Source organism: Salmo salar, chromosome 04, assembly GCF_965601325.2.
Source record: "Salmo salar chromosome 04, fSalSal1, whole genome shotgun sequence".
NCBI lineage: Eukaryota > Metazoa > Chordata > Actinopteri > Salmoniformes > Salmonidae > Salmo > Salmo salar.
In genome coordinates, this window is record NC_138294.1 from 77,765,633 (window position 1) to 77,791,331 (window position 25,699).

At 42.9% G+C, this 25,699-nt stretch overlaps 1 protein-coding gene across 1 annotated transcript in view; it reads left to right on the forward strand.

The window, feature by feature from the left end:
* Positions 1 to 25,699, forward strand: part of clmpa (CXADR like membrane protein a) — a 152,634-nt gene that overhangs the window by 93,129 nt on the left and 33,806 nt on the right. Inside the window, exons 2-3 of the mRNA XM_014197816.3 lie at positions 1,271 to 1,428; positions 4,746 to 4,944. Of these exons, the coding sequence (XP_014053291.1) occupies positions 1,271 to 1,428; positions 4,746 to 4,944 (357 nt within the window). The remainder of the gene's footprint in view (positions 1 to 1,270; positions 1,429 to 4,745; positions 4,945 to 25,699) is intronic.

Below are 25,699 nucleotides of genomic sequence, written 5' to 3' on the forward strand. Positions count from 1 at the left end.
GAACTGAGTCTGCAATAAATTGGGATAGAGGTTGAATCCCAAATAGAACCCTATTCCCTACATAGTGCACTACTTTTGACCAGAGCCCTATGACACTATATATAGGGAATAGGGTGCCATTTAAGGCGCAGACAGAAACTCAACAGAAACTCGGACGCTCAGGGACATTTGTTTTTCTTTCCTCGTGTTCTTTTTTCTGCCATCCATTTTGATGAGACTGATCTCAGTGTAAATCCCCCCTGACACCAGTCTAATGCCAGTCTAATGCCATCCTATCCATGCCCCTTTCCACCGCCTGGCATTGTGCAGTTAATCCAGACCAAGGCCCCCGGTGTGTTGCATTGGCCATTTGTCTCTCATTGGAATGACTGCCTTGTAGACAGGCTGCAAAAGGTTTACAATGTATTTCAATGGAGACATTTACACTTCAGCTGTATGGAGATGTGCTGTAGGGTTGAGGTAGATTTTATAAAGCAGAGGGCATTGAAAATAACATTGATCACCTTTTGTGGAATATGCTTTTCTTTCAGGTGGTTGGCCCATCTATGATTGAATAACCATGTTTGAGAGTATCCTTGTTTGAGGAATAACCTGTCTGAGACTTGAAGATGTGTGAGCAGCATCGCAGCTAATTTCTGGACTTTAGTTCAGTGCGATAATGCTATTGTTGAGGTATGCGGGTTCAATACCTAGTTAGTTACACTGTATCAAAGCACAACAAAGCTAATCTTCTCTCCACATGCTGTGTGTATAAGGCTCACTATTACCCCCAATACCTTCAATTACTGTGTGTGCGCATGCGTGTGTGTGCGCGCGTGTGTGTGCGTGCGTGCGTGTGCGTGTGCGGGGGGGGTGTGTGTGTGTGTGTGTGTGTGTGTGTGTGTGTGTGTGTGTGTGTGTGCATGCGCGTGTGTGTGCGTGCGTGTGTGTGTGCGCGTCAGACCTGGGTTCAAATACTATTTCAATTATTTAAATTACTTTCAGTATTCAGATATTTTTTTTTTGAAAATACAAGTAGTTGTTGTAATGTATTTGGAAATACACAGAGTATTTCAAATACAAATATTTAAAAATACTAAGCTATTTATAGGAAATAATTGGAAAATACTTCCAACAGAAGTAGTTTATTTCGGACACTTTTTTTGAATATACTCAAATACAAGGTAATTAATAAATAATTAAATGCCGGCTTTTAAGCCCAGTTCTGGCGTGTGTCTGTGTTTGTGCACGTAAAGTGTCTCTAAGCTCATTTTCTTCTCTGCCCCCACAGTTCTGCTGGGCGTGTTGACGGCGTGCGCACAGACCGAGATGAAGAGGGTTGTCGGTGACAATGCGACACTGCCCTGTCACCACCAGTTCTGGGCAGGTGACGCCCCCACACTGGACATCGAGTGGCTCCTCCTCAAGCCCAGCTCCAAGCAGAGAGTGGTGAGTGCTCCCTTTGGTTATTGGCTTTGGGTGCATCTCAACAGCCTAAAGTGGCATCCTCCCCTTGTCACATTTCCTCCATAACTAGACAGGTGAAAGCACATTTCTGGTATAGGCGTTTATATTTCTGTCACCTTGCCTGTGTTTTCAGATCAGTAGGAGAGGAGACAACAGGAAGCAATTTCAGACTATTGAGATCGTAGAACCAAAAAGAAATTATAAATCAAATCAAATTGTATTTGTCACATGTGCCGAATACACCTTACGGTGAAATGCTTACTTACAAGCCACTAACCATCAATGCAGTTCAAGAAATAGAGTTAAGAAATGATTTACTAAATAAACAAAAGTACATTTTTTTATAAAAAGTAACACAATAAAATTACATAACAATAACAAGGCTATATACAGCATTTATATTGTTTCTTTGTACAGGATAGAGACAGTAGATAGGAGGAGAGAAAGCACTAGAGCAGTGGATCTGATTTGAACCCATGCTGGGAGTGGTAGTACACCGTGAATATATGTGATCGAGAAGCAACGACTTAGACAGCTGAACCACCCAGGCATACATCAGCAGTGTGTCTTCTGTGAATGGATAAGCATCCTCAGCTCTATGACACAGACACAGCTTCTCCCCCATTATGACATAACAAACAGTACGTCACTGTCTCCAGTTCATTGAGGCCTATATGGGTCTATATAGGGACCCACTCTTCTCAATGACTAGGATTACCCCCAAAGGACTGAATCAATCTCTCATCCACTTCTCTCAACTTTGAAGATCTTTCAGCAAACTGTCTTGTTTTTAGAGTCATTCTGGTTTCACTCAACCCATTTGCACCTCTGCAAGTGGGCAGAGTTTTCTTTCCATTTGGCCACTGGTCAAGCTAATATCTGAGGTACCGTCAAGCTTGTTAGACCAATATGGCCGCCTCCATTTTCCCTCCACTCTCTCCCTGCAGGTTATTGAAAGTGCTCTGCTTGGATATCCATGGTGATGTTTAATACCTGCAATGGGGGTTATAAACTTTAAGTGATGTGGGCTGACAAAAATCTGCATTCTTCCCTGCATTTGTTATTTTATGAATTTCCCTACATGGTCAAGTGATGAAGTAATGTCTTGTTTTGTCTTTGGGTCTGAGATAATGTAGTGGTAGACACAGTTTGTTTGTTTTGTCTTTGGGTCTGAGATAATGTAGTGGTAGACACAGTTTGTTTGTTTTGTCTTTGGGTCTGAGATAATGTAGTGGTAGACACAGTTTGTTTGTTGTGTCTTTGGGTCTGAGATAATGTAGTGGTAGACACAGTTTGTTTTGTCTTTGGGTCTGAGATAATGTAGTGGTAGACACAGTTTGTTTGTTTTGTCTTTGGGTCTGAGATAATGTAGTGGTAGACACAGTTTGTTTGTTTTGTCGTTGGGTCTGAGATAATGTAGTGGTAGACACAGTTTGTTTGTTTTGTCTTTGGGTCTGAGATAATGTAGTGGTAGACACAGTTTGTTTATATACAGTGTCTTCAGAAAGTATTCATACCCCTTTACTTTTTCACATTTTGTTGTGTTACAGCTTGAATTTTAAATTGATTCAATTGAAATGTTGTGTCACGGTCCTTCACACAATTTCCCATAATGTCAAAGCGGAATTATGTTTAAAACATTTGTTATGGCAAGCCTAAATAAGTTCAGGAATAAACCTTTTATTAACAAGTCACATAATAAGTTGCATGGACTTTTGAATGACATGATTTTTGAATGACTGCCTCATCTCTGTACTCTACACAAACAATTATCTGTAAGGTCCCTCAGTTGAGCAGTGAATTTCAAACACATATTCAACCACAAAGACCAGGGAGGTTTTCCAATGCCGTGCAAAGAAGGGTACATATTGGTAGATGGGTAAAAAAAAAAGCAGCCATTGAATACACCTTTGATCATGGCAAAGTTATTAATTACACTTTGGATAGTGTATCAATATACCCAGTCACTACAAAGATACAGGCATTAACTATTTTGCTGGAGACGAAGGAAACCGCTCAGGGATTTCACCATGAGGCCAATGGTGACTTTAAAACAGTTATTTAATGGCTGTGATAGGAAAAACTGAGGATGGATAAACAACGTTGTAGTTAGTCCACAATACTAACCTAAATGACAGAGTGAAAAGAAGGAAGCCTGTTCAGAATATAAATGTTCCAAAACATGCATCCTGTTTGCAATGAGGCACTAAAGTAAAACTACAGAAAATGTGGCAAAGAAAGGAACTTTATGTCCTGAATACAAAGCGTTATGTTTGGGGCAAATCCAACACAACACATCACTGAGTATCACTCTTCATATTTTCAAGCATGGTGGTGGCTGCATCATGTTATGGGTACGTTTGTCATTGGCAAGGACTAGGGAGTTATTTTGGATAAAACTAAATGGATAAGAGCTAAACACAGGGAAAATCCTAGAGGAAAACCTGGTTCAGTCTGCTTTCCAACAGACACTGGGAGACAATTTCACCTTTCAGGAGGACAAAAACCTAAAACACAAGGGCAAATCTACACTGGAGTTGCTTACCAAGATGACACTGAATGTTCCTGAGTGGCCTAGTTACAGTTTTGACTTAAATCGTCTTGAAAGTCTATGGCAATACTTGAAAATGGCTGTCTAGCAATTATCAACAACCAACTTGACTGAGCTTGAAGAATTTTTTTAATAATAATGTGCAAATATTGTACAATCCAGGTGTGCAAAGCTCTTAGAGAGACTTACCCAGAAAGACTCACAACTTTAATCACTGCCAAAGGTGATTCTAACATGTTTTGACTCAGGGGTAAATTCGATATTTCTGTATTTAATTTTCAATATATGTGCAAAGATTTCTAAAAGAATGTTTTCACCTTCTCATTATGGGGTATTGTGTGTAGATGGATGAGAATGTTGTTTTATCCATTTTTAATTCAGGCTGTAACACAACAAAATGTGTAATAAGTAAAGGGGTGTGAATACTTTCTGAAGGCACTGTAGCACAGCATGTAGTATGATCACCACATAATCACAATAATATGATATGTGTTTACAATGATTGCCAATGGTCAGTAGCATACCTCGTTCATTCCCCCTAAGTGATACATATATGCGTGTACTGTATCAATGTGCGTGTCACCTACACATATCCACAACCCTTCTCCAGATAACCATGGGTACAGAACCACCATTTCCACTTTCCTACACAAGTCCTGCAATGCACAGCCAGAACCTCTAACACTAACTCTTATCTCTCTGTACCTCATTCCCTCCCTCCTTGCCACCTTTCCTCCCTCCCCGCCAGGTGATCACCTACTTCGCGGGCCGGGTGTACGACCCCAACGAGGCGGAGGAGGGGCGGCTGTCCTTAGCCGGGGACTACCTCAAGGGGGATGCCTCCCTGCTGATCAGTGACCTCAGCCTGGGCGACTCGGGCGAGTACAGCTGCAAGGTGAAGAATGGGGGGAAGTACCAATGGAGCACGGTCAACCTCATAGTACAGGGTAAGTCCTAATGGAGCCCGGCCATTCTCATAGTACTTGGTAAGTACCAATGGAGCACGGTCAACCTCATAGTAAGTCCTAGACCCACTGTGTATTTTTGGGGATTTTTCACACAATCGAAACGAAAATGCACAGCAACAAACAAAACAGAAAAATTAAAACATTCACCACCATATAAGGTTTTGGACGATCAATTCAAAACAAACAGAAAAAACCCTCAGGGAGTTAGGTTTGGTTGGGCTAAAACCGAATTCACTGCAATACAGTATCATTCTTATGTCACTTGAAAAGGGATGCTGTACAGGTGGGCATCTAGTAAGAGATCAAGAGATGTTCCCGCCACTGCTTGCCTGCAAGGTTTCACTGTTATATGAAATGTCTAACATTGTTTAACCTTTTGCTAAACTGGACTAAATCAGGGTCCCACAGAGTGTTTCTTGGTAGTCTTAAACATCTACTTTGAAACAAAAGTATACACCTCACACACATGGTTATGGGCTTAAAAAGAGAAGACACCTATACCATGTCAGATATATAGTTGAAATGTATTACATGTTTTGTTTTGCATCCCAATTATACACTTTATACACATCACAAAAGACGGAAATATAAGAAAACCGTTTGACATAGAAACAACAAATTCTCTGCATGAAAAAAATAAATAATGTTTATTAATTATGAAATTATGAAAAATATGAATAACATTCCACCCATGAGGCCACTAGGTAATTTGATTGATGGAAAGGCATACATGCTAATGTGGTGGATATAAATGATTTAGGTGATACTATCCTTTCTCCCTTCATACTGTGGTTGACTGACAATGACCACACAAACACTGTTGGTGAGATGTTTGAGTCACTACCTAACTATCCTGTTGGTGTCACTGAAGGATAAGATGGCAGTTACTTGTCATGTACTTGTGAAAGTGAAAATGAGCTCCAAAAGGTAGACAATGGACCACTGCCACATGTTGCTACCGATTCAAATCCCTGAATGTGCATAAGAGATAAAAGCGTAAGTAGCACCTGTGGCACTGTGTATGGCTCTGATATAGCGCTCTCTCCAGCCTGCCCTCCCCTCCCACGGTCTCCCACAGTAAGACGTTAAGAGAGTGCGCCACACATTTATGCATACATTTGTACAAATTGGCCCGCAGCTTTGAAACGCCACTTTCGATTTTTTGTGAGACAAACATTAGCATTCGTCTTGTTCAAAGGTAAGATAAGGGGATGGGGGATTGGGGTTGGGGCGCGGTGGGAAGTGGAACTGACACGGAAACAAGATGGAGGGCCCCGCCTCCTCCTCCCCCTTCTCCTCAGCCCCCCTAATTGCATCCTGGTTAGAATTCACCCTACTCAGCAAAATGAAGAGAGATCAGGGGAAGAGAGGTCCATGATAGAGAGAGGGAGGTGGATGGTGGGGATGTTGTGGCGGTGTGTCTAAGGAGTTACTAACAGGACCCAAATGGTCTCAGCAGGCATTGTTGTATTTACCTCACTTATACAATGCATTCGAAAAGTATTCAGACCCCTTGACTTTTTGTTACGTTACAGCCTTATTCTAAAATGAATGAAATTAGTTTTTTTCCTCATCAATCTACACACAATACCCCATAATGACAAAGTAAAAACAGGTTTTTAGTAAATGTTGCACATTTATTAAATATAAAAAAACAGAAATACCTTATTTACAAATGTTGAACAGTATAAAAAGCAGTTTGCAAGTTCTGGAAAGCTTTTGTCGGAGACGAGGCACAACAATAAATAACAGTATCATCAGCATAAAAGTGAAGTTGCGCATTTTGCACATTTTTGTCTAAATTATTTATATAAATAGTGAATAAGAGGGGCCAAGTACAGAGCCCTGGGGCACACGATTACAGACAGACAATTTAACAGACATGAGCCCATCAAATTGAGTGCACTGAGTTCTATCAGACAGATAGTTAGCAAACCATGAAACTGCATGCTTCGAAAGAACAACGCTTGACAATCTCTGCCTCAGTATAGCATGATCAACTGTATCAAAAGCCTTAGAGAGATCAATAAAAAGTGAGACTCAGTGCTGTTTTTTGTCAAGGGCTTCAGTGATATCATTTAAAACCTTCATGGTTGCTGTAATTGTGCTATGCTTCTTCCTGAAACTCGATTGGTACATTGATAAAGTAGAGTTAGTATATAAAAACTATTTTAGCTGTTCACTCACAAGGGTTTCAAGTATTTTCACCAGCGGTGACAGCTTTGAGATTGGCCTATAATTATTTAAAAGAGTTGGATCTCCCCCTTTTAAAAGTGGTAGAACAAATGTGGATTTCCAGATCTTTGGAATTTCATTACATTCCAGGGTTAGAGTGAACAGATTTGTAAGTGGTTCAGCTATGAAATCAGCTGCCAGATTTAAAAAGTAGGGATCAAGATGATCAGGACCTGCAGGCTTTCAATGATCTACGGATTTCAGGGCTTTATGTACCTCCTGCACTGAGAATGGTAAAAAGCTAAAAGTTTGACCAGCTCTCGCTGGTCAAACTTTTGATTGATGATTGAAACAATTCAGCATTTCAGTTTTGTCATATACAGCAACAAAGTCCTTCAATACACATGAGGGTAATTCATTAACATTACTGTTTCCAGACATAAACTTAATAGCCTTCCACAACTTTCTAGGGTCATTCAGGTTATAAGTGCTAACAGACATAAAATATTCAGACTTGGCCTTCCTGAGAAGAAAATAACACTTGTTTCGTAACTGCCTACAAAGAAGCCAATCAGCATCAGAACATGATTTCCTTGCTTTAGCCCAGGCTAGATTACATTTGTGAATAATACAAGACAGCTCAGAAGAAAAACATGGATTATCCCGCCCTTTAACCCTGAACCTGTAGAATGGGGCATGTTTGTTTACTATTTGGAGAAAACCATCATGAAAGAATTTCCAGGCAGTTTCCACATCAGGAATAAGCTCAATCTTGCTCCAGTCAAAATAAAACAAATCATGAAAGAAAGCCTGCTCATTAAAACTCTTCACATTTCTCTTAGGAATAAAGCGCGCGTTTGTCTTAGGAACCGTAGTATTTCTAACAGCAACAACAGCACAATGGTCACTTAAATCATTACAGAAAACACCAACTGCAGAATATTTATGTGGAACATTTGTCAATATCAAATCAATCAGGGTAGATTTATCTGGACATTTGAGATTTGGGCGAGTGGGTGAGTTAATTAACTGGGTAAGATTCATAGAATTACAAAACATTTTTAAATCATCAGACACCGGCTTTAACCAACACCATTTCACTGTAAAGAAGTTTAGACATAAGATGCATCAGAGAAGAAAATGCATCACCGAGAGCAGAGGGGGGTCTATGACAGCCAATCACAGTTACAGAGAGCAGAGGGGGGTCTATAACAGCCAATCACAGTTACAGAGAGCAGAGGGGGGTCTATAACAGCCAATCACAGTTACAGAGAGCAGAGGGGGGTCTATAACAGCCAATCACAGTTACAGAGAGACCCTTTGAAACCTCAATATTCAAAGCAAGAAATTCCAACTGTTTACAAATAGTTTCAGACTTTGCCACACTTACAAGGAATTTAGTCTTTACATATATAGCCACACCCCCACCTTTCTTAATTCTATCAGTGTGATACACATTGTAACCATTTATACAAATATCCTTATCAAGAACAGACTTGCTGAGCCAGGTTCCATATAGTAAATGCTTAATGAATGTATTTAATGATACCAGGGAAAAACACTCACATTCTGTTCAACATGACATCATTTACATGGTGAAGAGCAAGAAGCCGCTGAAGGAGTTAGTTGTTTGAATCACCATACAGCCAGCCTGCAGTTTCCAGGTACTGTAGATGCATGTAGACCACATCCCCCTCCTCTAACTCAAGGACAGCTGCATTAGATTCCTACTCCCAATCCCGATCAGCATCAACATTTTCGTATGTGACCATTACTCTCTGGTCAAGTATACTGTACACCCATCCATGATACCACAGGCAGGGAATCTAAAGTAGTAGACTCCTCTCACTGGTGTAGTGAAGACACCTGCATGACAAAAATATTATATTGTATTTTCATTCTTATGTATATATACACTGAACAAAAATATAAATGCAACATGCAACAATTTCAATGATTCTACTGAGTTAAAGTTCATGTAAGGAAATCAGTCAATTGAAATAAATAAATTAGGCCCTAATCTATGGATTTCACATGACTGGGCAGGAACGCAGCAATGGCTCTGCTGCTAGTGCTGGATTGTATTATTAAAAACCAATAAGAATATGAGATATGTTTGGCTATCTGCTGGTCCATATAACACTATCTCAAAGCTAACATACATTATGTACTACAACCTGTGTTCTCTCTTTCCAGTTCCTCCACTGATGGTCAGTCTGATCTCACTGGTTGTCAGATCTGCTGCTTGTGCTGGACATGTTGAAACAAGTAAAGACAAAGGATAAACAATGTTACTACTAATTTGACAGCTTTATTTACTGGCTTCAGGTTATTTGTCTCTAGAAGGTTGTCAGGTTGTTTGTCTCTGTAGAAGGTTGTCAGGTTGTTTGTCTCTGTAGAAGGTTGTCAGGTTGTTTGTCTCCTGTAGAAGGTGGTCAGGTTGTTTGTCTCCTGTAGAAGGTTGTCAGGTTGTCTGTCTCTTGTAGAAGGTTGTCAGGTTGTCTGTCTCTTGTAGAAGGTTGTCAGGTTGTTTGTCTCTTGTAGAAGGTTGTCAGGTTGTTTGTCTCTGTAGAAGGTTGTCAGGTTGTCTGTCTCTTGTAGAAGGTTGTCAGGTTGTTTGTCTCCTGTAGAAGGTTGTCAGGTTGTTTGTCTCTTGTAGAAGGTTGTCAGGTTGTTTGTCTCCTGCAGAAGGTTGTCAGGTTGTCTGTCTCCTGTAGAAGGTTGTCAGGTTGTTTGTCTCCTGTAGAAGGTTGTCAGGTTGTCTGTCTCCTGCAGAAGGTTGTCAGGTTGTCTGTCTCTAGAAGGTTGTCAGGTTGTTTGTCTCTGTAGAAGGTTGTCAGGTTGTTTGTCTCCTGCAGAAGCTTGTCAGGTTGTTTGTCTCCTGCAGAAGGTTGTCAGGTTGTTTGTCTCCTGTAGAAGGTTGTCAGGTTGTTTGTCTCTAGAAGGTTGTCAGGTTGTCTGTCTCTAGAAGGTTGTCAGGTTGTCTGTCTCTTGTAGAAGGTTGTCAGGTTGTTTGTCTCCTGTAGAAGGTTGTCAGGTTGTTTGTCTCTTGTAGAAGGTTGTCAGGTTGTCTGTCTCTTGTATAAGGTTGTCAGGTTGTTTGTCTGTAGAAGGTTGTCAGGTTGTTTGTCTCTGTAGAAGGTTGTCAGGTTGTTTGTCTCTTGTAGAAGGTTGTCAGGTTGTTTGTCTGTAGAAGGTTGTCAGGTTGTTTGTCTCTGTAGAAGGTTGTCAGGTTGTTTGTCTCCTGTAGAAGGTTGTCAGGTTGTCTGTCTCTTGTATAAGGTTGTCAGGTTGTTTGTCTCCTGTAGAAGGTTGTCAGGTTGTCTGTCTCTAGAAGGTTGTCAGGTTGTCTGTCTCTAGAAGGTTGTCAGGTTGTTTGTCTCTGTAAAAGGTTGTCAGGTTGTTTGTCTCTAGAAGGTTGTCAGGTTGTTTGTCTCTAGAAGGTTGTCAGGTTGTTTGTCTCTGTATAAGGTTGTCAGGTTGTCTGTCTCTAGAAGGTTGTCAGGTTGTCTGTCTCTTGTAGAAGGTTGTCAGGTTGTTTGTCTGTAGAAGGTTGTCAGGTTGTTTGTCTCTGTAGAAGGTTGTCAGGTTGTCTGTCTCTTGTATAAGGTTGTCAGGTTGTTTGTCTCCTGTAGAAGGTTGTCAGGTTGTCTGTCTCTAGAAGGTTGTCAGGTTGTCTGTCTCTAGAAGGTTGTCAGGTTGTTTGTCTCTGTAAAAGGTTGTCAGGTTGTTTGTCTCTAGAAGGTTGTCAGGTTGTCTGTCTCTAGAAGGTTGTCAGGTTGTTTGTCTCTGCAGAAGGTTGTCAGGTTGTTTGTCTCTGTAGAAGGTTGTCAGGTTGTCTGTCTCTTGTATAAGGTTGTCAGGTTGTTTGTCTCTAGAAGGTTGTCAGGTTGTCTGTCTCCTGCAGAAGGTTATCAGGTTGTTTGTCTCTTGTAGAAGGTTGTCAGGTTGTCTGTCTCCTGCAGAAGGTTGTCAGGTTGTTTGTCTCCTGCAGAAGGTTGTCAGGTTGTCTGTCTCCTGTAGAAGGTTGTCAGGTTGTTTGTCTCCTGCAGAAGGTTGTCAGGTTGTCTGTCTCTTGTAGAAGGTTGTCAGGTTGTCTGTCTCTAGAAGGTTGTCAGGTTGTTTGTCTCTTGTAGAAGGTTGTCAGGTTGTTTGTCTCTTGTAGAAGGTTGTCAGGTTGTTTGTCTCCTGCAGAAGGTTGTCAGGTTGTCTGTCTCTTGTAGAAGGTTGTCAGGTTGTTTGTCTCTTGTAGAAGGTTGTCAGGTTGTTTGTCTCCTGCAGAAGGTTGTCAGGTTGTCTGTCTCTAGAAGGTTGTCAGGTTGTTTGTCTCTTGTAGAAGGTTGTCAGGTTGTCTGTCTCTTCTAGAAGGTTGTCAGGTTGTTTGTCTCTGTAGAAGGTTGTCAGGTTGTTTGTCTCTGTAGAAGGTTGTCAGGTTGTCTGTCTCTTGTAGAAGGTTGTCAGGTTGTCTGTCTCTTCTAGAAGGTTGTCAGGTTGTCTGTCTCTTGTAGAAGGTTGTCAGGTTGTCTGTCTCTAGAAGGTTGTCAGGTTGTTTGTCTCCTGTAGAAGGTTGTCAGGTTGTTTGTCTCTGTAGAAGGTTGTCAGGTTGTTTGTCTCTTGTAGAAGGTTGTCAGGTTGTCTGTCTCTTGTAGAAGGTTGTCAGGTTGTCTGTCTCTAGAAGGTTGTCAGGTTGTTTGTCTCTTGTAGAAGGTTGTCAGGTTGTTTCTCTCTTGTAGAAGGTTGTCAGGTTGTTTGTCTGTAGAAGGTTGTCAGGTTGTTTGTCTCTGTAGAAGGTTGTCAGGTTGTTTGTCTCTGTAGAAGGTTGTCAGGTTGTCTGTCTCTTGTAGAAGGTTGTCAGGTTGTCTGTCTCTAGAAGGTTGTCAGGTTGTTTGTCTGTAGAAGGTTGTCAGGTTGTTTGTCTCTGTAGAAGGTTGTCAGGTTGTCTGTCTCTTGTAGAAGGTTGTCAGGTTGTCTGTCTCTTGTAGAAGGTTGTCAGGTTGTCTGTCTCTTGTAGAAGGTTGTCAGGTTGTCTGTCTCTAGAAGGTTGTCAGGTTGTTTGTCTCTTGTAGAAGGTTGTCAGGTTGTTTGTCTCTTGTAGAAGGTTGTCAGGTTGTTTGTCTCTGTAGAAGGTTGTCAGGTTGTTTGTCTCTAGAAGGTTGTCAGGTTGTTTGTCTCTGTAGAAGGTTGTCAGGTTGTTTGTCTCCTGCAGAAGGTTGTCAGGTTGTTTGTCTCCTACAGAAGGTTGTCAGGTTGTTTGTCTCCTGCAGAAGGTTGTCAGGTTGTTTGTCTCCTGTAGAAGGTTGTCTGTCTCTAGAAGGTTGTCAGGTTGTCTGTCTCTAGAAGGTTGTCAGGTTGTTTGTCTCCTGCAGAAGGTTGTCAGGTTGTTTGTCTCCTGCAGAAGGTTGTCAGGTTGTTTGTCTACTGCAGAAGGTTGTCAGGTTGTTTGTCTCTAGAAGGTTGTCAGGTTGTTTGTCTCTTGTAGAAGGTTGTCAGGTTGTCTGTCTCTTCTAGAAGGTTGTCAGGTTGTCTGTCTCTTGTAGAAGGTTGTCAGGTTGTTTGTCTCCTGCAGAAGGTTGTCAGGTTGTCTGTCTCCTGCAGAAGGTTGTCAGGTTGTTTGTCTCCTGTAGAAGGTTGTCAGGTTGTCTGTCTCTTGTAGAAGGTTGTCAGGTTGTCTGTCTCTTGTAGAAGGTTGTCAGGTTGTTTGTCTCTGTAGAAGGTTGTCAGGTTGTTTGTCTCTGTAGAAGGTTGTCAGGTTGTTTGTCTCTTGTAGAAGGTTGTCAGGTTGTTTGTCTCTTGTAGAAGGTTGTCAGGTTGTTTGTCTCTGTAGAAGGTTGTCAGGTTGTTTGTCTCTTGTAGAAGGTTGTCAGGTTGTTTGTCTCTTGTAGAAGGTTGTCAGGTTGTTTGTCTCTGTAGAAGGTTGTCAGGTTGTTTGTCTCTAGAAGGTTGTCAGGTTGTTTGTCTCTGTAGAAGGTTGTCAGGTTGTTTGTCTCTGTAGAAGGTTGTCAGGTTGTTTGTCTCCTGCAGAAGGTTGTCAGGTTGTTTGTCTCCTGCAGAAGGTTGTCAGGTTGTTTGTCTCCTGTAGAAGGTTGTCAGGTTGTTTGTCTCCTGTAGAAGGTTGTCAGGTTGTTTGTCTCTAGAAGGTTGTCAGGTTGTCTGTCTGCCGCAGAAGGTTGTCAGGTTGTTTGTCTCCTGCAGAAGGTTGTCAGGTTGTTTGTCTCCTGTAGAAGGTTGTCAGGTTGTTTGTCTCCTGTAGAAGGTTGTCAGGTTGTCTGTCTCTTGTAGAAGGTTGTCAGGTTGTTTGTCTCCTGTAGAAGGTTGTCAGGTTGTTTGTCTCTGTAGAAGGTTGTCAGGTTGTTTGTCTCCTGTAGAAGGTTGTCAGGTTGTCTGTCTCTTGTAGAAGGTTGTCAGGTTGTCTGTCTCTAGAAGGTTGTCAGGTTGTCTGTCTCTAGAAGGTTGTCAGGTTGTCTGTCTCTTGTAGAAGGTTGTCAGGTTGTTTGTCTCCTGTAGAAGGTTGTCAGGTTGTTTGTCTCTGTAGAAGGTTGTCAGGTTGTCTGTCTCTTGTATAAGGTTGTCAGGTTGTTTGTCTCCTGTAGAAGGTTGTCAGGTTGTCTGTCTCTAGAAGGTTGTCAGGTTGTCTGTCTCTAGAAGGTTGTCAGGTTGTCTGTCTCTAGAAGGTTGTCAGGTTGTTTGTCTCTGTAGAAGGTTGTCAGGTTGTTTGTCTCTAGAAGGTTGTCAGGTTGTCTGTCTCTAGAAGGTTGTCAGGTTGTCTGTCTCTAGAAGGTTGTCAGGTTGTTTGTCTCTTGTAGAAGGTTGTCAGGTTGTCTGTCTCTTGTAGAAGGTTGTCAGGTTGTTTGTCTCTAGAAGGTTGTCAGGTTGTCTGTCTCCTGCAGAAGGTTATCAGGTTGTTTGTCTCTTGTAGAAGGTTGTCAGGTTGTTTGTCTCCTGCAGAAGGTTGTCAGGTTGTCTGTCTCTTGTAGAAGGTTGTCAGGTTGTTTGTCTCTTGTAGAAGGTTGTCAGGTTGTTTGTCTCCTGCAGAAGGTTGTCAGGTTGTTTGTCTCCTGCAGAAGGTTGTCAGGTTGTTTGTCTCTGTAGAAGGTTGTCAGGTTGTTTGTCTCCTGCAGAAGGTTGTCAGGTTGTTTGTCTCTTGTAGAAGGTTGTCAGGTTGTCTGTCTCTTGTAGAAGGTTGTCAGGTTGTCTGTCTCTAGAAGGTTGTCAGGTTGTTTGTCTCTTGTAGAAGGTTGTCAGGGTCTGCCTCTGGGTGCGGGTCGTCTCGTAGAAGGTTGTCAGGTTGTCTGTCTCTCGTAGAAGGTTGTCAGGTTGTCTGTCTCTAGAAGGTTGTCAGGTTGTTTGTCTCTTGTAGAAGGTTGTCAGGTTGTTTCTCTCTTGTAGAAGGTTGTCAGGTTGTTTGTCTCTGTAGAAGGTTGTCAGGTTGTTTGTCTCTGTAGAAGGTTGTCAGGTTGTTTGTCTCTGTAGAAGGTTGTCAGGTTGTTTGTCTCTGTAGAAGGTTGTCAGGTTGTCTGTCTCTTGTAGAAGGTTGTCAGGTTGTCTGTCTCTTGTAGAAGGTTGTCAGGTTGTTTGTCTCCTGTAGAAGGTTGTCAGGTTGTTTGTCTCTTGTAGAAGGTTGTCAGGTTGTCTGTCTCTTGTAGAAGGTTGTCAGGTTGTCTGTCTCTTGTAGAAGGTTGTCAGGTTGTCTGTCTCTAGAAGGTTGTCAGGTTGTCTGTCTCTAGAAGGTTGTCAGGGTGTTTGTCTCTTCTAGAAGGTTGTCAGGTTGTTTGTCTCTAGAAGGTTGTCAGGTTGTTTCTCTCTTGTAGAAGGTTGTCAGGTTGTTTGTCTGTAGAAGGTTGTCAGGTTGTTTGTCTCTGTAGAAGGTTGTCAGGTTGTTTGTCTCTGTAGAAGGTTGTCAGGTTGTCTGTCTCTTGTAGAAGGTTGTCAGGTTGTCTGTCTCTAGAAGGTTGTCAGGTTGTTTGTCTCTTGTAGAAGGTTGTCAGGTTGTCTGTCTCTTGTAGAAGGTTGTCAGGTTGTCTGTCTCTTGTAGAAGGTTGTCAGGTTGTCTGTCTCTTGTAGAAGGTTGTCAGGTTGTTTGTCTCTTGTAGAAGGTTGTCAGGTTGTCTGTCTCTAGAAGGTTGTCAGGTTGTTTGTCTCTTGTAGAAGGTTGTCAGGTTGTTTGTCTCTTGTAGAAGGTTGTCAGGTTGTTTGTCTCTGTAGAATGTTGTCAGGTTGTTTGTCTCTAGAAGGTTGTCAGGTTGTTTGTCTCTGTAGAAGGTTGTCAGGTTGTTTGTCTCCTGCAGAAGGTTGTCAGGTTGTTTGTCTCCTGCAGAAGGTTGTCAGGTTGTTTGTCTCCTGCAGAAGGTTGTCCGGTTGTTTGTCTCCTGTAGAAGGTTGTCAGGTTGTTTGTCTCTAGAAGGTTGTCAGGTTGTCTGTCTCTAGAAGGTTGTCAGGTTGTTTGTCTCTTGTAGAAGGTTGTCAGGTTGTTTGTCTCTAGAAGGTTGTCAGGTTGTTTGTCTCTGTAGAAGGTTGTCAGGTTGTTTGTCTCTGTAGAAGGTTGTCAGGTTGTTTGTCTCCTGCAGAAGGTTGTCAGGTTGTTTGTCTCCTGCTGAAGGTTGTCAGGTTGTTTGTCTCCTGTAGAAGGTTGTCAGGTTGTTTGTCTCCTGTAGAAGGTTGTCAGGTTGTTTGTCTCTAGAAGGTTGTCAGGTTGTTTGTCTCCTGCAGAAGGTTGTCAGGTTGTTTGTCTCCTGTAGAAGGTTGTCAGGTTGTCTGTCTCTAGAAGGTTGTCAGGTTGTCTGTCTCTAGAAGGTTGTCAGGTTGTCTGTCTCTAGAAGGTTGTCAGGTTGTTTGTCTCCTGTAGAAGGTTGTCAGGTTGTCTGTCTCTTGTAGAAGGTTGTCAGGTTGTTTGTCTCTTGTAGAAGGTTGTCAGGTTGTTTGTCTCCTGCAGAAGGTTGTCAGGTTGTTTGTCTCAGTAGAAGGTTGTCAGGTTGTTTGTCTCTGTAGAAGGTTGTCAGGTTGTTTGTCTCCTGCAGAAGGTTGTCAGGTTGTTTGTCTCTTGTAGAAGGTTGTCAGGTTGTCTGTCTCTTGTAGAAGGTTGTCAGGTTGTCTGTCTCTAGAAGGTTGTCAGGTTGTTTGTCTCTTGTAGAAGGTTGTCAGGTTGTCTGTCTCTTCTAGAAGGTTGTCAGGTTGTCTGTCTCTTGTAGAAGGTTGTCAGGTTGTCTGTCTCTCGTAGAAGGTTGTCAGGTTGTCTGTCTCTAGAAGGTTGTCAGGTTGTTTGTCTCTTGTAGAAGGTTGTCAGGTTGTTTCTCTCTTGTAGAAGGTTGTCAGGTTGTTTGTCTCTGTAGAAGGTTGTCAGGTTGTTTGTCTCTGTAGAAGGTTGTCAGGTTGTTTGTCTCTGTAGAAGGTTGTCAGGTTGTTTGTCTCTGTAGAAGGTTGTCAGGTTGTCTGTCTCTTGTAGAAGGTTGTCAGGTTGTCTGTCTCTAGAAGGTTGTCAGGTTGTCTGTCTCTTGTAGAAGGTTGTCAGGTTGTCTGTCTCTTGTAGAAGGTTGTCAGGTTGTCTGTCTCTAGAAGGTTGTCAGGTTGTTTGTCTCTTGTAGAAGGTTGTCAGGTTGTTTGTCTGTAGAAGGTTGTCAGGTTGTTTGTCTCTGTAGAAGGTTGTCAGGTTGTTTGTCTCTGTAGAAGGTTGTCAGGTTGTCTGTCTCTTGTAGAAGGTTGTCAGGTTGTCTGTCTCTAGAAGGTTGTCAGGTTGTCTGTCTCTTGTAGAAGGTTGTCAGGTTGTCTGTCTCTTGTAGAAGGTTGTCAGGTTGTCTGTCTCTTGTAGAAGGTTGTCAGGTTGTCTGTCTCTTGTAGAAGGTTGTCAGGTTGTTTGTCTCTTGTAGAAGGTTGTCAGGTTGTTTGTCTCTTGTAGAAGGTTGTCAGGTTGTTTGTCTCTGTAGAATGTTGTCAGGTTGTTTGTCTCTAGAAGGTTGTCAGGTTGTTTGTCTCTGTAGAAGGTTGTCAGGTTGTTTGTCTCCTGCAGAAGGTTGTCAGGTTGTTTGTCTCCTGCAGAAGGTTGTCAGGTTGTTTGTCTCCTGCAGAAGGTTGTCCGGTTGTTTGTCTCCTGTAGAAGGTTGTCAGGTTGTCTTTCTCTAGAAGGTTGTCAGGTTGTTTGTCTCTTGTAGAAGGTTGTCAGGTTGTTTGTCTCTGTAGAAGGTTGTCAGGTTGTTTGTCTCTAGAAGGTTGTCAGGTTGTTTGTCTCTGTAGAAGGTTGTCAGGTTGTTTGTCTCTGTAGAAGGTTGTCAGGTTGTTTGTCTCCTGCAGAAGGTTGTCAGGTTGTTTGTCTCCTGCTGAAGGTTGTCAGGTTGTTTGTCTCCTGTAGAAGGTTGTCAGGTTGTTTGTCTCCTGTAGAAGGTTGTCAGGTTGTTTGTCTCTAGAAGGTTGTCAGGTTGTTTGTCTCCTGCAGAAGGTTGTCAGGTTGTTTGTCTCCTGTAGAAGGTTGTCAGGTTGTTTGTCTCCTGTAGAAGGTTGTCAGGTTGTCTGTCTCTTGTAGAAGGTTGTCAGGTTGTTTGTCTCCTGTAGAAGGTTGTCAGGTTGTTTGTCTCTGTAGAAGGTTGTCAGGTTGTTTGTCTCTGTAGAAGGTTGTCAGGTTGTTTGTCTCCTGTAGAAGGTTGTCAGGTTGTCTGTCTCTTGTAGAAGGTTGTCAGGTTGTCTGTCTCTAGAAGGTTGTCAGGTTGTCTGTCTCTAGAAGGTTGTCAGGTTGTCTGTCTCTTGTAGAAGGTTGTCAGGTTGTTTGTCTCTGTAGAAGGTTGTCAGGTTGTCTGTCTCTTGTATAAGGTTGTCAGGTTGTTTGTCTCCTGTAGAAGGTTGTCAGGTTGTCTGTCTCTAGAAGGTTGTCAGGTTGTCTGTCTCTAGAAGGTTGTCAGGTTGTCTGTCTCTAGAAGGTTGTCAGGTTGTTTGTCTCTGTAGAAGGTTGTCAGGTTGTTTGTCTCTAGAAGGTTGTCAGGTTGTCTGTCTCTAGAAGGTTGTCAGGTTGTCTGTCTCTAGAAGGTTGTCAGGTTGTTTGTCTCTTGTAGAAGGTTGTCAGGTTGTCTGTCTCTTGTAGAAGGTTGTCAGGTTGTTTGTCTCTGTAGAAGGTTGTCAGGTTGTCTGTCTCTTGTAGAAGGTTGTCTGTCTCCTGCAGAAGGTTATCAGGTTGTTTGTCTCTTGTAGAAGGTTGTCAGGTTGTTTGTCTCCTGCAGAAGGTTGTCAGGTTGTTTGTCTCTTGTAGAAGGTTATCAGGTTGTCTGTCTCTTGTAGAAGGTTGTCAGGTTGTCTGTCTCTTGCAGAAGGTTGTCAGGTTGTTTGTCTCTTGTAGAAGGTTGTCAGGTTGTTTGTCTCAGTAGAAGGTTGTCAGGTTGTTTGTCTCTGTAGAAGGTTGTCAGGTTGTTTGTCTCCTGCAGAAGGTTGTCAGGTTGTTTGTCTCTTGTAGAAGGTTGTCAGGTTGTCTGTCTCTAGAAGGTTGTCAGGTTGTTTGTCTCTTGTAGAAGGTTGTCAGGTTGTCTGTCTCTTCTAGAAGGTTGTCAGGTTGTCTGTCTCTTGTAGAAGGTTGTCAGGTTGTCTGTCTCTCGTAGAAGGTTGTCAGGTTGTCTGTCTCTAGAAGGTTGTCAGGTTGTTTGTCTCTTGTAGAAGGTTGTCAGGTTGTTTCTCTCTTGTAGAAGGTTGTCAGGTTGTTTGTCTCTGTAGAAGGTTGTCAGGTTGTTTGTCTCTGTAGAAGGTTGTCAGGTTGTTTGTCTCTGTAGAAGGTTGTCAGGTTGTTTGTCTCTGTAGAAGGTTGTCAGGTTGTCTGTCTCTTGTAGAAGGTTGTCAGGTTGTCTGTCTCTAGAAGGTTGTCAGGTTGTTTGTCTCTTGTAGAAGGTTGTCAGGTTGTCTGTCTCTTCTAGAAGGTTGTCAGGTTGTCTGTCTCTTGTAGAAGGTTGTCAGGTTGTCTGTCTCTTGTAGAAGGTTGTCAGGTTGTCTGTCTCTAGAAGGTTGTCAGGTTGTTTGTCTCTTGTAGAAGGTTGTCAGGTTGTTTGTCTCTTGTAGAAGGTTGTCAGGTTGTTTGTCTCTGTAGAAGGTTGTCAGGTTGTTTGTCTCTAGAAGGTTGTCAGGTTGTTTGTCTCTGTAGAAGGTTGTCAGGTTGTTTGTCTCTGTAGAAGGTTGTCAGGTTGTCTGTCTCTTGTAGAAGGTTGTCAGGTTGTCTGTCTCTAGAAGGTTGTCAGGTAGTCTGTCTCTTGTAGAAGGTTGTCAGGTTGTCTGTCTCTTGTAGAAGGTTGTCAGGTTGTCTGTCTCTAGAAGGTTGTCAGGTTGTTTGTCTCTTGTAGAAGGTTGTCAGGTTGTTTCTCTCTTGTAGAAGGTTGTCAGGTTGTTTGTCTGTAGAAGGTTGTCAGGTTGTTTGTCTCTGTAGTGTCAGGTTGTTTGTCTCCTGCAGAAGGTTGTCAGGTTGTTTGTCTCCTGCAGAAGGTTGTCAGGTTGTTTGTCTCTAGAAGGTTGTCAGGTTGTTTGTCTCTGTAGAAGGTTGTCAGGTTGTTTGTCTCTGTAGAAGGTTGTCAGGTTGTTTGTCTCCTGCAGAAGGTTGTCAGGTTGTTTGTCTCCTGCAGAAGGTTGTCAGGTTGTTTGTCTCCTGTAGAAGGTTGTCAGGTTGTTTGTCTCTAGAAGGTTGTCAGGTTGTTTGTCTCCTGCAGAAGGTTGTCAGGTTGTTTGTCTCCTGCAGAAGGTTGTCAGGTTGTTTGTCTCCTGCAGAAGGTTGTCAGGTTGTTTGTCTCCTGCAGAAGGTTGTCAGGTTGTTTGTCTCCTGCAGAAGGTTGTCATCTTGTTTTTTATCTCTGTAGAAGGTTGTCAGGTTGTTTGTGTCTGTAGAAGGTTGTCAGGTTGTTTGCCTCCTGCAGAAGGTTGTCAGGTTGTTTGTCTCTTGTAGAAGGTTGTCAGGTTGTCTGTCTCTTGTAGAAGGTTGTCAGGTTGTCTGTCTCCTGTAGAAGGTTGTCAGGTTGTTTGTCTCTAGAAGGTTGTCAGGTTGTTTGTCTCTGCAGAAGGTTGTCAGGTTGTCTGTCTCTTGCAGAAGGTTGTCAGGTTGTTTGTCTCTTGTAGAAGGTTGTCAGGTTGTCTGTCTCCTGCAGAAGGTTGTCAGGTTGTTTGTCTCCTGTAGAAGGTTGTCAGGTTGTCTGTCTCCTGCAGAAGGTTGTCAGGTTGTCTGTCTCCTGCAGAAGGTTGTCAGGTTGTTTGTCTCCTGTAGAAGGTTGTCAGGTTGTCTGTCTCCTGCAGAAGGTTGTCAGGTTGTTTGTCTCCTGTAGAAGGTTGTCATGTTGTCTGTCTCCTGCAGAAGGTTGTCAGGTTGTTTGTCTCTGTAGAAGGTTGTCAGGTTGTCTGTCTCCTGCAGAAGGTTATCAGGTTGTTTGTCTCTTGTAGAAGGTTGTCAGGTTGTCTGTCTCCTGCAGAAGGTTGTCAGGTTGTTTGTCTCTGTAGAAGGTTGTCAGGTTATTTGTCTCTTGTAGAAGGTTGTCAGGTTGTCTGTCTCTTGTAGAAGGTTGTCAGGTTATTTGTATCCTGCAGAAGGTTGTCAGGTTGTTTGTCTCTGTAGAAGGTTGTCAGGTTATTTGTCTCTTGTAGAAGGTTGTCAGGTTGTCTGTCTCTTGTAGAAGGTTGTCAGGTTGTTTGTCTCTTGTAGAAGGTTGTCAGGTTGTTTGTCTCTGTAGAAGGTTGTCAGGTTATTTGTCTCTTGTAGAAGGTTGTCAGGTTGTCTGTCTCTTGTAGAAGTTTGTCAGGTTATTTGTATCCTGCAGAAGGTTGTCAGGTTGTTTGTCTCTGTAGAAGGTTGTCAGGTTATTTGTCTCTTGTAGAAGGTTGTCAGGTTGTCTGTCTCTTGTAGAAGGTTGTCAGGTTGTTTGTCTCCTGTAGAAGGTTGTCAGGTTGTCTGTCTCTTGTATAAGGTTGTCAGGTTGTTTGTCTCTGTAGAAGGTTGTCAGGTTGTTTGTCTCCTGCAGAAGGTTGTCAGGTTGTTTGTCTCCTGCAGAAGGTTGTCAGGTTGTTTGTCTCCTGTAGAAGGTTGTCAGGTTGTTTGTCTCCTGTAGAAGGTTGTCAGGTTGTTTGTCTCTAGAAGGTTGTCAGGTTGTTTGTCTCCTGCAGAAGGTTGTCAGGTTGTTTGTCGCCTGCAGAAGGTTGTCAGGTTGTTTGTCTCCTGCAGAAGGTTGTCAGGTTGTTTGTCTCCTGCAGAAGGTTGTCAGGTTGTTTGTCTCTGTAGAAGGTTGTCAGGTTGTTTGTCTCTGTAGAAGGTTGTCAGGTTGTTTGTCTCCTGCAGAAGGTTGTCAGGTTGTTTGTCTCTTGTAGAAGGTTGTCAGGTTGTTTGTCTCTAGAAGGTTGTCAGGTTGTTTGTCTCCTGCAGAAGGTTGTCAGGTTGTCTGTCTCTTGGAGAAGGTTGTCAGGTTGTCTGTCTCCTGTAGAAGGTTGTCAGGTTGTTTGTCTCTTGTAGAAGGTTGTCAGGTTGTCTGTCTCTTGTAGAAGGTTGTCAGGTTGTCTGTCTCTAGAAGGTTGTCAGGTTGTTTGTCTCCTGCAGAAGGTTGTCAGGTTGTTTGTCTCTTGTAGAAGGTTGTCAGGTTGTCTGTCTCTTGTAGAAGGTTGTCAGGTTGTCTGTCTCTAGAAGGTTGTCAGGTTGTTTGTCTCTTGTAGAAGGTTGTCAGGTTGTCTGTCTCTTCTAGAAGGTTGTCAGGTTGTCTGTCTCTTGTAGAAGGTTGTCAGGTTGTCTGTCTCTCGTAGAAGGTTGTCAGGTTGTCTGTCTCTAGAAGGTTGTCAGGTTGTTTGTCTCTTGTAGAAGGTTGTCAGGTTGTTTCTCTCTTGTAGAAGGTTGTCAGGTTGTTTGTCTCTGTAGAAGGTTGTCAGGTTGTTTGTCTCTGTAGAAGGTTGTCAGGTTGTTTGTCTCTGTAGAAGGTTGTCAGGTTGTTTGTCTCTGTAGAAGGTTGTCAGGTTGTCTGTCTCTTGTAGAAGGTTGTCAGGTTGTCTGTCTCTAGAAGGTTGTCAGGTAGTCTGTCTCTTGTAGAAGGTTGTCAGGTTGTCTGTCTCTTGTAGAAGGTTGTCAGGTTGTCTGTCTCTAGAAGGTTGTCAGGTTGTTTGTCTCTTGTAGAAGGTTGTCAGGTTGTTTCTCTCTTGTAGAAGGTTGTCAGGTTGTTTGTCTGTAGAAGGTTGTCAGGTTGTTTGTCTCTGTAGAAGGTTGTCAGGTTGTTTGTCTCTGTAGAAGGTTGTCAGGTTGTCTGTCTCTTGTAGAAGGTTGTCAGGTTGTCTGTCTCTAGAAGGTTGTCAGGTTGTCTGTCTCTTGTAGAAGGTTGTCAGGTTGTCTGTCTCTTGTAGAAGGTTGTCAGGTTGTCTGTCTCTTGTAGAAGGTTGTCAGGTTGTCTGTCTCTTGTAGAAGGTTGTCAGGTTGTTTGTCTCTTGTAGAAGGTTGTCAGGTTGTTTGTCTCTTGTAGAAGGTTGTCAGGTTGTTTGTCTCTGTAGAATGTTGTCAGGTTGTTTGTCTCTAGAAGGTTGTCAGGTTGTTTGTCTCTGTAGAAGGTTGTCAGGTTGTTTGTCTCCTGCAGAAGGTTGTCAGGTTGTTTGTCTCCTGCAGAAGGTTGTCAGGTTGTTTGTCTCCTGCAGAAGGTTGTCCGGTTGTTTGTCTCCTGTAGAAGGTTGTCAGGTTGTCTTTCTCTAGAAGGTTGTCAGGTTGTTTGTCTCTTGTAGAAGGTTGTCAGGTTGTTTGTCTCTGTAGAAGGTTGTCAGGTTGTTTGTCTCTAGAAGGTTGTCAGGTTGTTTGTCTCTGTAGAAGGTTGTCAGGTTGTTTGTCTCTGTAGAAGGTTGTCAGGTTGTTTGTCTCCTGCAGAAGGTTGTCAGGTTGTTTGTCTCCTGCTGAAGGTTGTCAGGTTGTTTGTCTCCTGTAGAAGGTTGTCAGGTTGTTTGTCTCCTGTAGAAGGTTGTCAGGTTGTTTGTCTCTAGAAGGTTGTCAGGTTGTTTGTCTCCTGCAGAAGGTTGTCAGGTTGTTTGTCTCCTGTAGAAGGTTGTCAGGTTGTTTGTCTCCTGTAGAAGGTTGTCAGGTTGTCTGTCTCTAGAAGGTTGTCAGGTTGTTTGTCTCCTGTAGAAGGTTGTCAGGTTGTTTGTCTCTGTAGAAGGTTGTCAGGTTGTTTGTCTCTGTAGAAGGTTGTCAGGTTGTTTGTCTCCTGTAGAAGGTTGTCAGGTTGTCTGTCTCTTGTAGAAGGTTGTCAGGTTGTCTGTCTCTAGAAGGTTGTCAGGTTGTCTGTCTCTAGAAGGTTGTCAGGTTGTCTGTCTCTTGTAGAAGGTTGTCAGGTTGTTTGTCTCTGTAGAAGGTTGTCAGGTTGTCTGTCTCTTGTATAAGGTTGTCAGGTTGTTTGTCTCCTGTAGAAGGTTGTCAGGTTGTCTGTCTCTAGAAGGTTGTCAGGTTGTCTGTCTCTAGAAGGTTGTCAGGTTGTCTGTCTCTAGAAGGTTGTCAGGTTGTTTGTCTCTGTAGAAGGTTGTCAGGTTGTTTGTCTCTAGAAGGTTGTCAGGTTGTCTGTCTCTAGAAGGTTGTCAGGTTGTCTGTCTCTAGAAGGTTGTCAGGTTGTTTGTCTCTTGTAGAAGGTTGTCAGGTTGTCTGTGCTCTTGTAGAAGGTTGTCAGGTTGTTTGTCTCTGTAGAAGGTTGTCAGGTTGTCTGTCTCTTGTAGAAGGTTGTCAGGTTGTTTGTCTCTAGAAGGTTGTCAGGTTGTCTGTCTCCTGCAGAAGGTTATCAGGTTGTTTGTCTCTTGTAGAAGGTTGTCAGGTTGTTTGTCTCTTGTAGAAGTTTGTCAGGTTATTTGTATCCTGCAGAAGGTTGTCAGGTTGTTTGTCTCTGTAGAAGGTTGTCAGGTTATTTGTCTCTTGTAGAAGGTTGTCAGGTTGTCTGTCTCTTGTAGAAGGTTGTCAGGTTGTTTGTCTCCTGTAGAAGGTTGTCAGGTTGTCTGTCTCTTGTATAAGGTTGTCAGGTTGTTTGTCTCTGTAGAAGGTTGTCAGGTTGTTTGTCTCCTGCAGAAGGTTGTCAGGTTGTTTGTCTCCTGCAGAAGGTTGTCAGGTTGTTTGTCTCCTGTAGAAGGTTGTCAGGTTGTTTGTCTCCTGTAGAAGGTTGTCAGGTTGTTTGTCTCTAGAAGGTTGTCAGGTTGTTTGTCTCCTGCAGAAGGTTGTCAGGTTGTTTGTCGCCTGCAGAAGGTTGTCAGGTTGTTTGTCTCCTGCAGAAGGTTGTCAGGTTGTTTGTCTCCTGCAGAAGGTTGTCAGGTTGTTTGTCTCTGTAGAAGGTTGTCAGGTTGTTTGTCTCTGTAGAAGGTTGTCAGGTTGTTTGTCTCCTGCAGAAGGTTGTCAGGTTGTTTGTCTCTTGTAGAAGGTTGTCAGGTTGTTTGTCTCTAGAAGGTTGTCAGGTTGTTTGTCTCCTGCAGAAGGTTGTCAGGTTGTCTGTCTCTTGGAGAAGGTTGTCAGGTTGTCTGTCTCCTGTAGAAGGTTGTCAGGTTGTTTGTCTCTTGTAGAAGGTTGTCAGGTTGTCTGTCTCTTGTAGAAGGTTGTCAGGTTGTCTGTCTCTAGAAGGTTGTCAGGTTGTTTGTCTCCTGCAGAAGGTTGTCAGGTTGTTTGTCTCTTGTAGAAGGTTGTCAGGTTGTCTGTCTCTTGTAGAAGGTTGTCAGGTTGTCTGTCTCTAGAAGGTTGTCAGGTTGTTTGTCTCTTGTAGAAGGTTGTCAGGTTGTCTGTCTCTTCTAGAAGGTTGTCAGGTTGTCTGTCTCTTGTAGAAGGTTGTCAGGTTGTCTGTCTCTCGTAGAAGGTTGTCAGGTTGTCTGTCTCTAGAAGGTTGTCAGGTTGTTTGTCTCTTGTAGAAGGTTGTCAGGTTGTTTCTCTCTTGTAGAAGGTTGTCAGGTTGTTTGTCTCTGTAGAAGGTTGTCAGGTTGTTTGTCTCTGTAGAAGGTTGTCAGGTTGTTTGTCTCTGTAGAAGGTTGTCAGGTTGTTTGTCTCTGTAGAAGGTTGTCAGGTTGTCTGTCTCTTGTAGAAGGTTGTCAGGTTGTCTGTCTCTAGAAGGTTGTCAGGTTGTCTGTCTCTTGTAGAAGGTTGTCAGGTTGTCTGTCTCTTGTAGAAGGTTGTCAGGTTGTCTGTCTCTAGAAGGTTGTCAGGTTGTTTGTCTCTTGTAGAAGGTTGTCAGGTTGTTTCTCTCTTGTAGAAGGTTGTCAGGTTGTTTGTCTGTAGAAGGTTGTCAGGTTGTTTGTCTCTGTAGAAGGTTGTCAGGTTGTTTGTCTCTGTAGAAGGTTGTCAGGTTGTCTGTCTCTTGTAGAAGGTTGTCAGGTTGTCTGTCTCTAGAAGGTTGTCAGGTTGTCTGTCTCTTGTAGAAGGTTGTCAGGTTGTCTGTCTCTTGTAGAAGGTTGTCAGGTTGTCTGTCTCTTGTAGAAGGTTGTCAGGTTGTCTGTCTCTTGTAGAAGGTTGTCAGGTTGTTTGTCTCTTGTAGAAGGTTGTCAGGTTGTTTGTCTCTTGTAGAAGGTTGTCAGGTTGTTTGTCTCTGTAGAATGTTGTCAGGTTGTTTGTCTCTAGAAGGTTGTCAGGTTGTTTGTCTCTGTAGAAGGT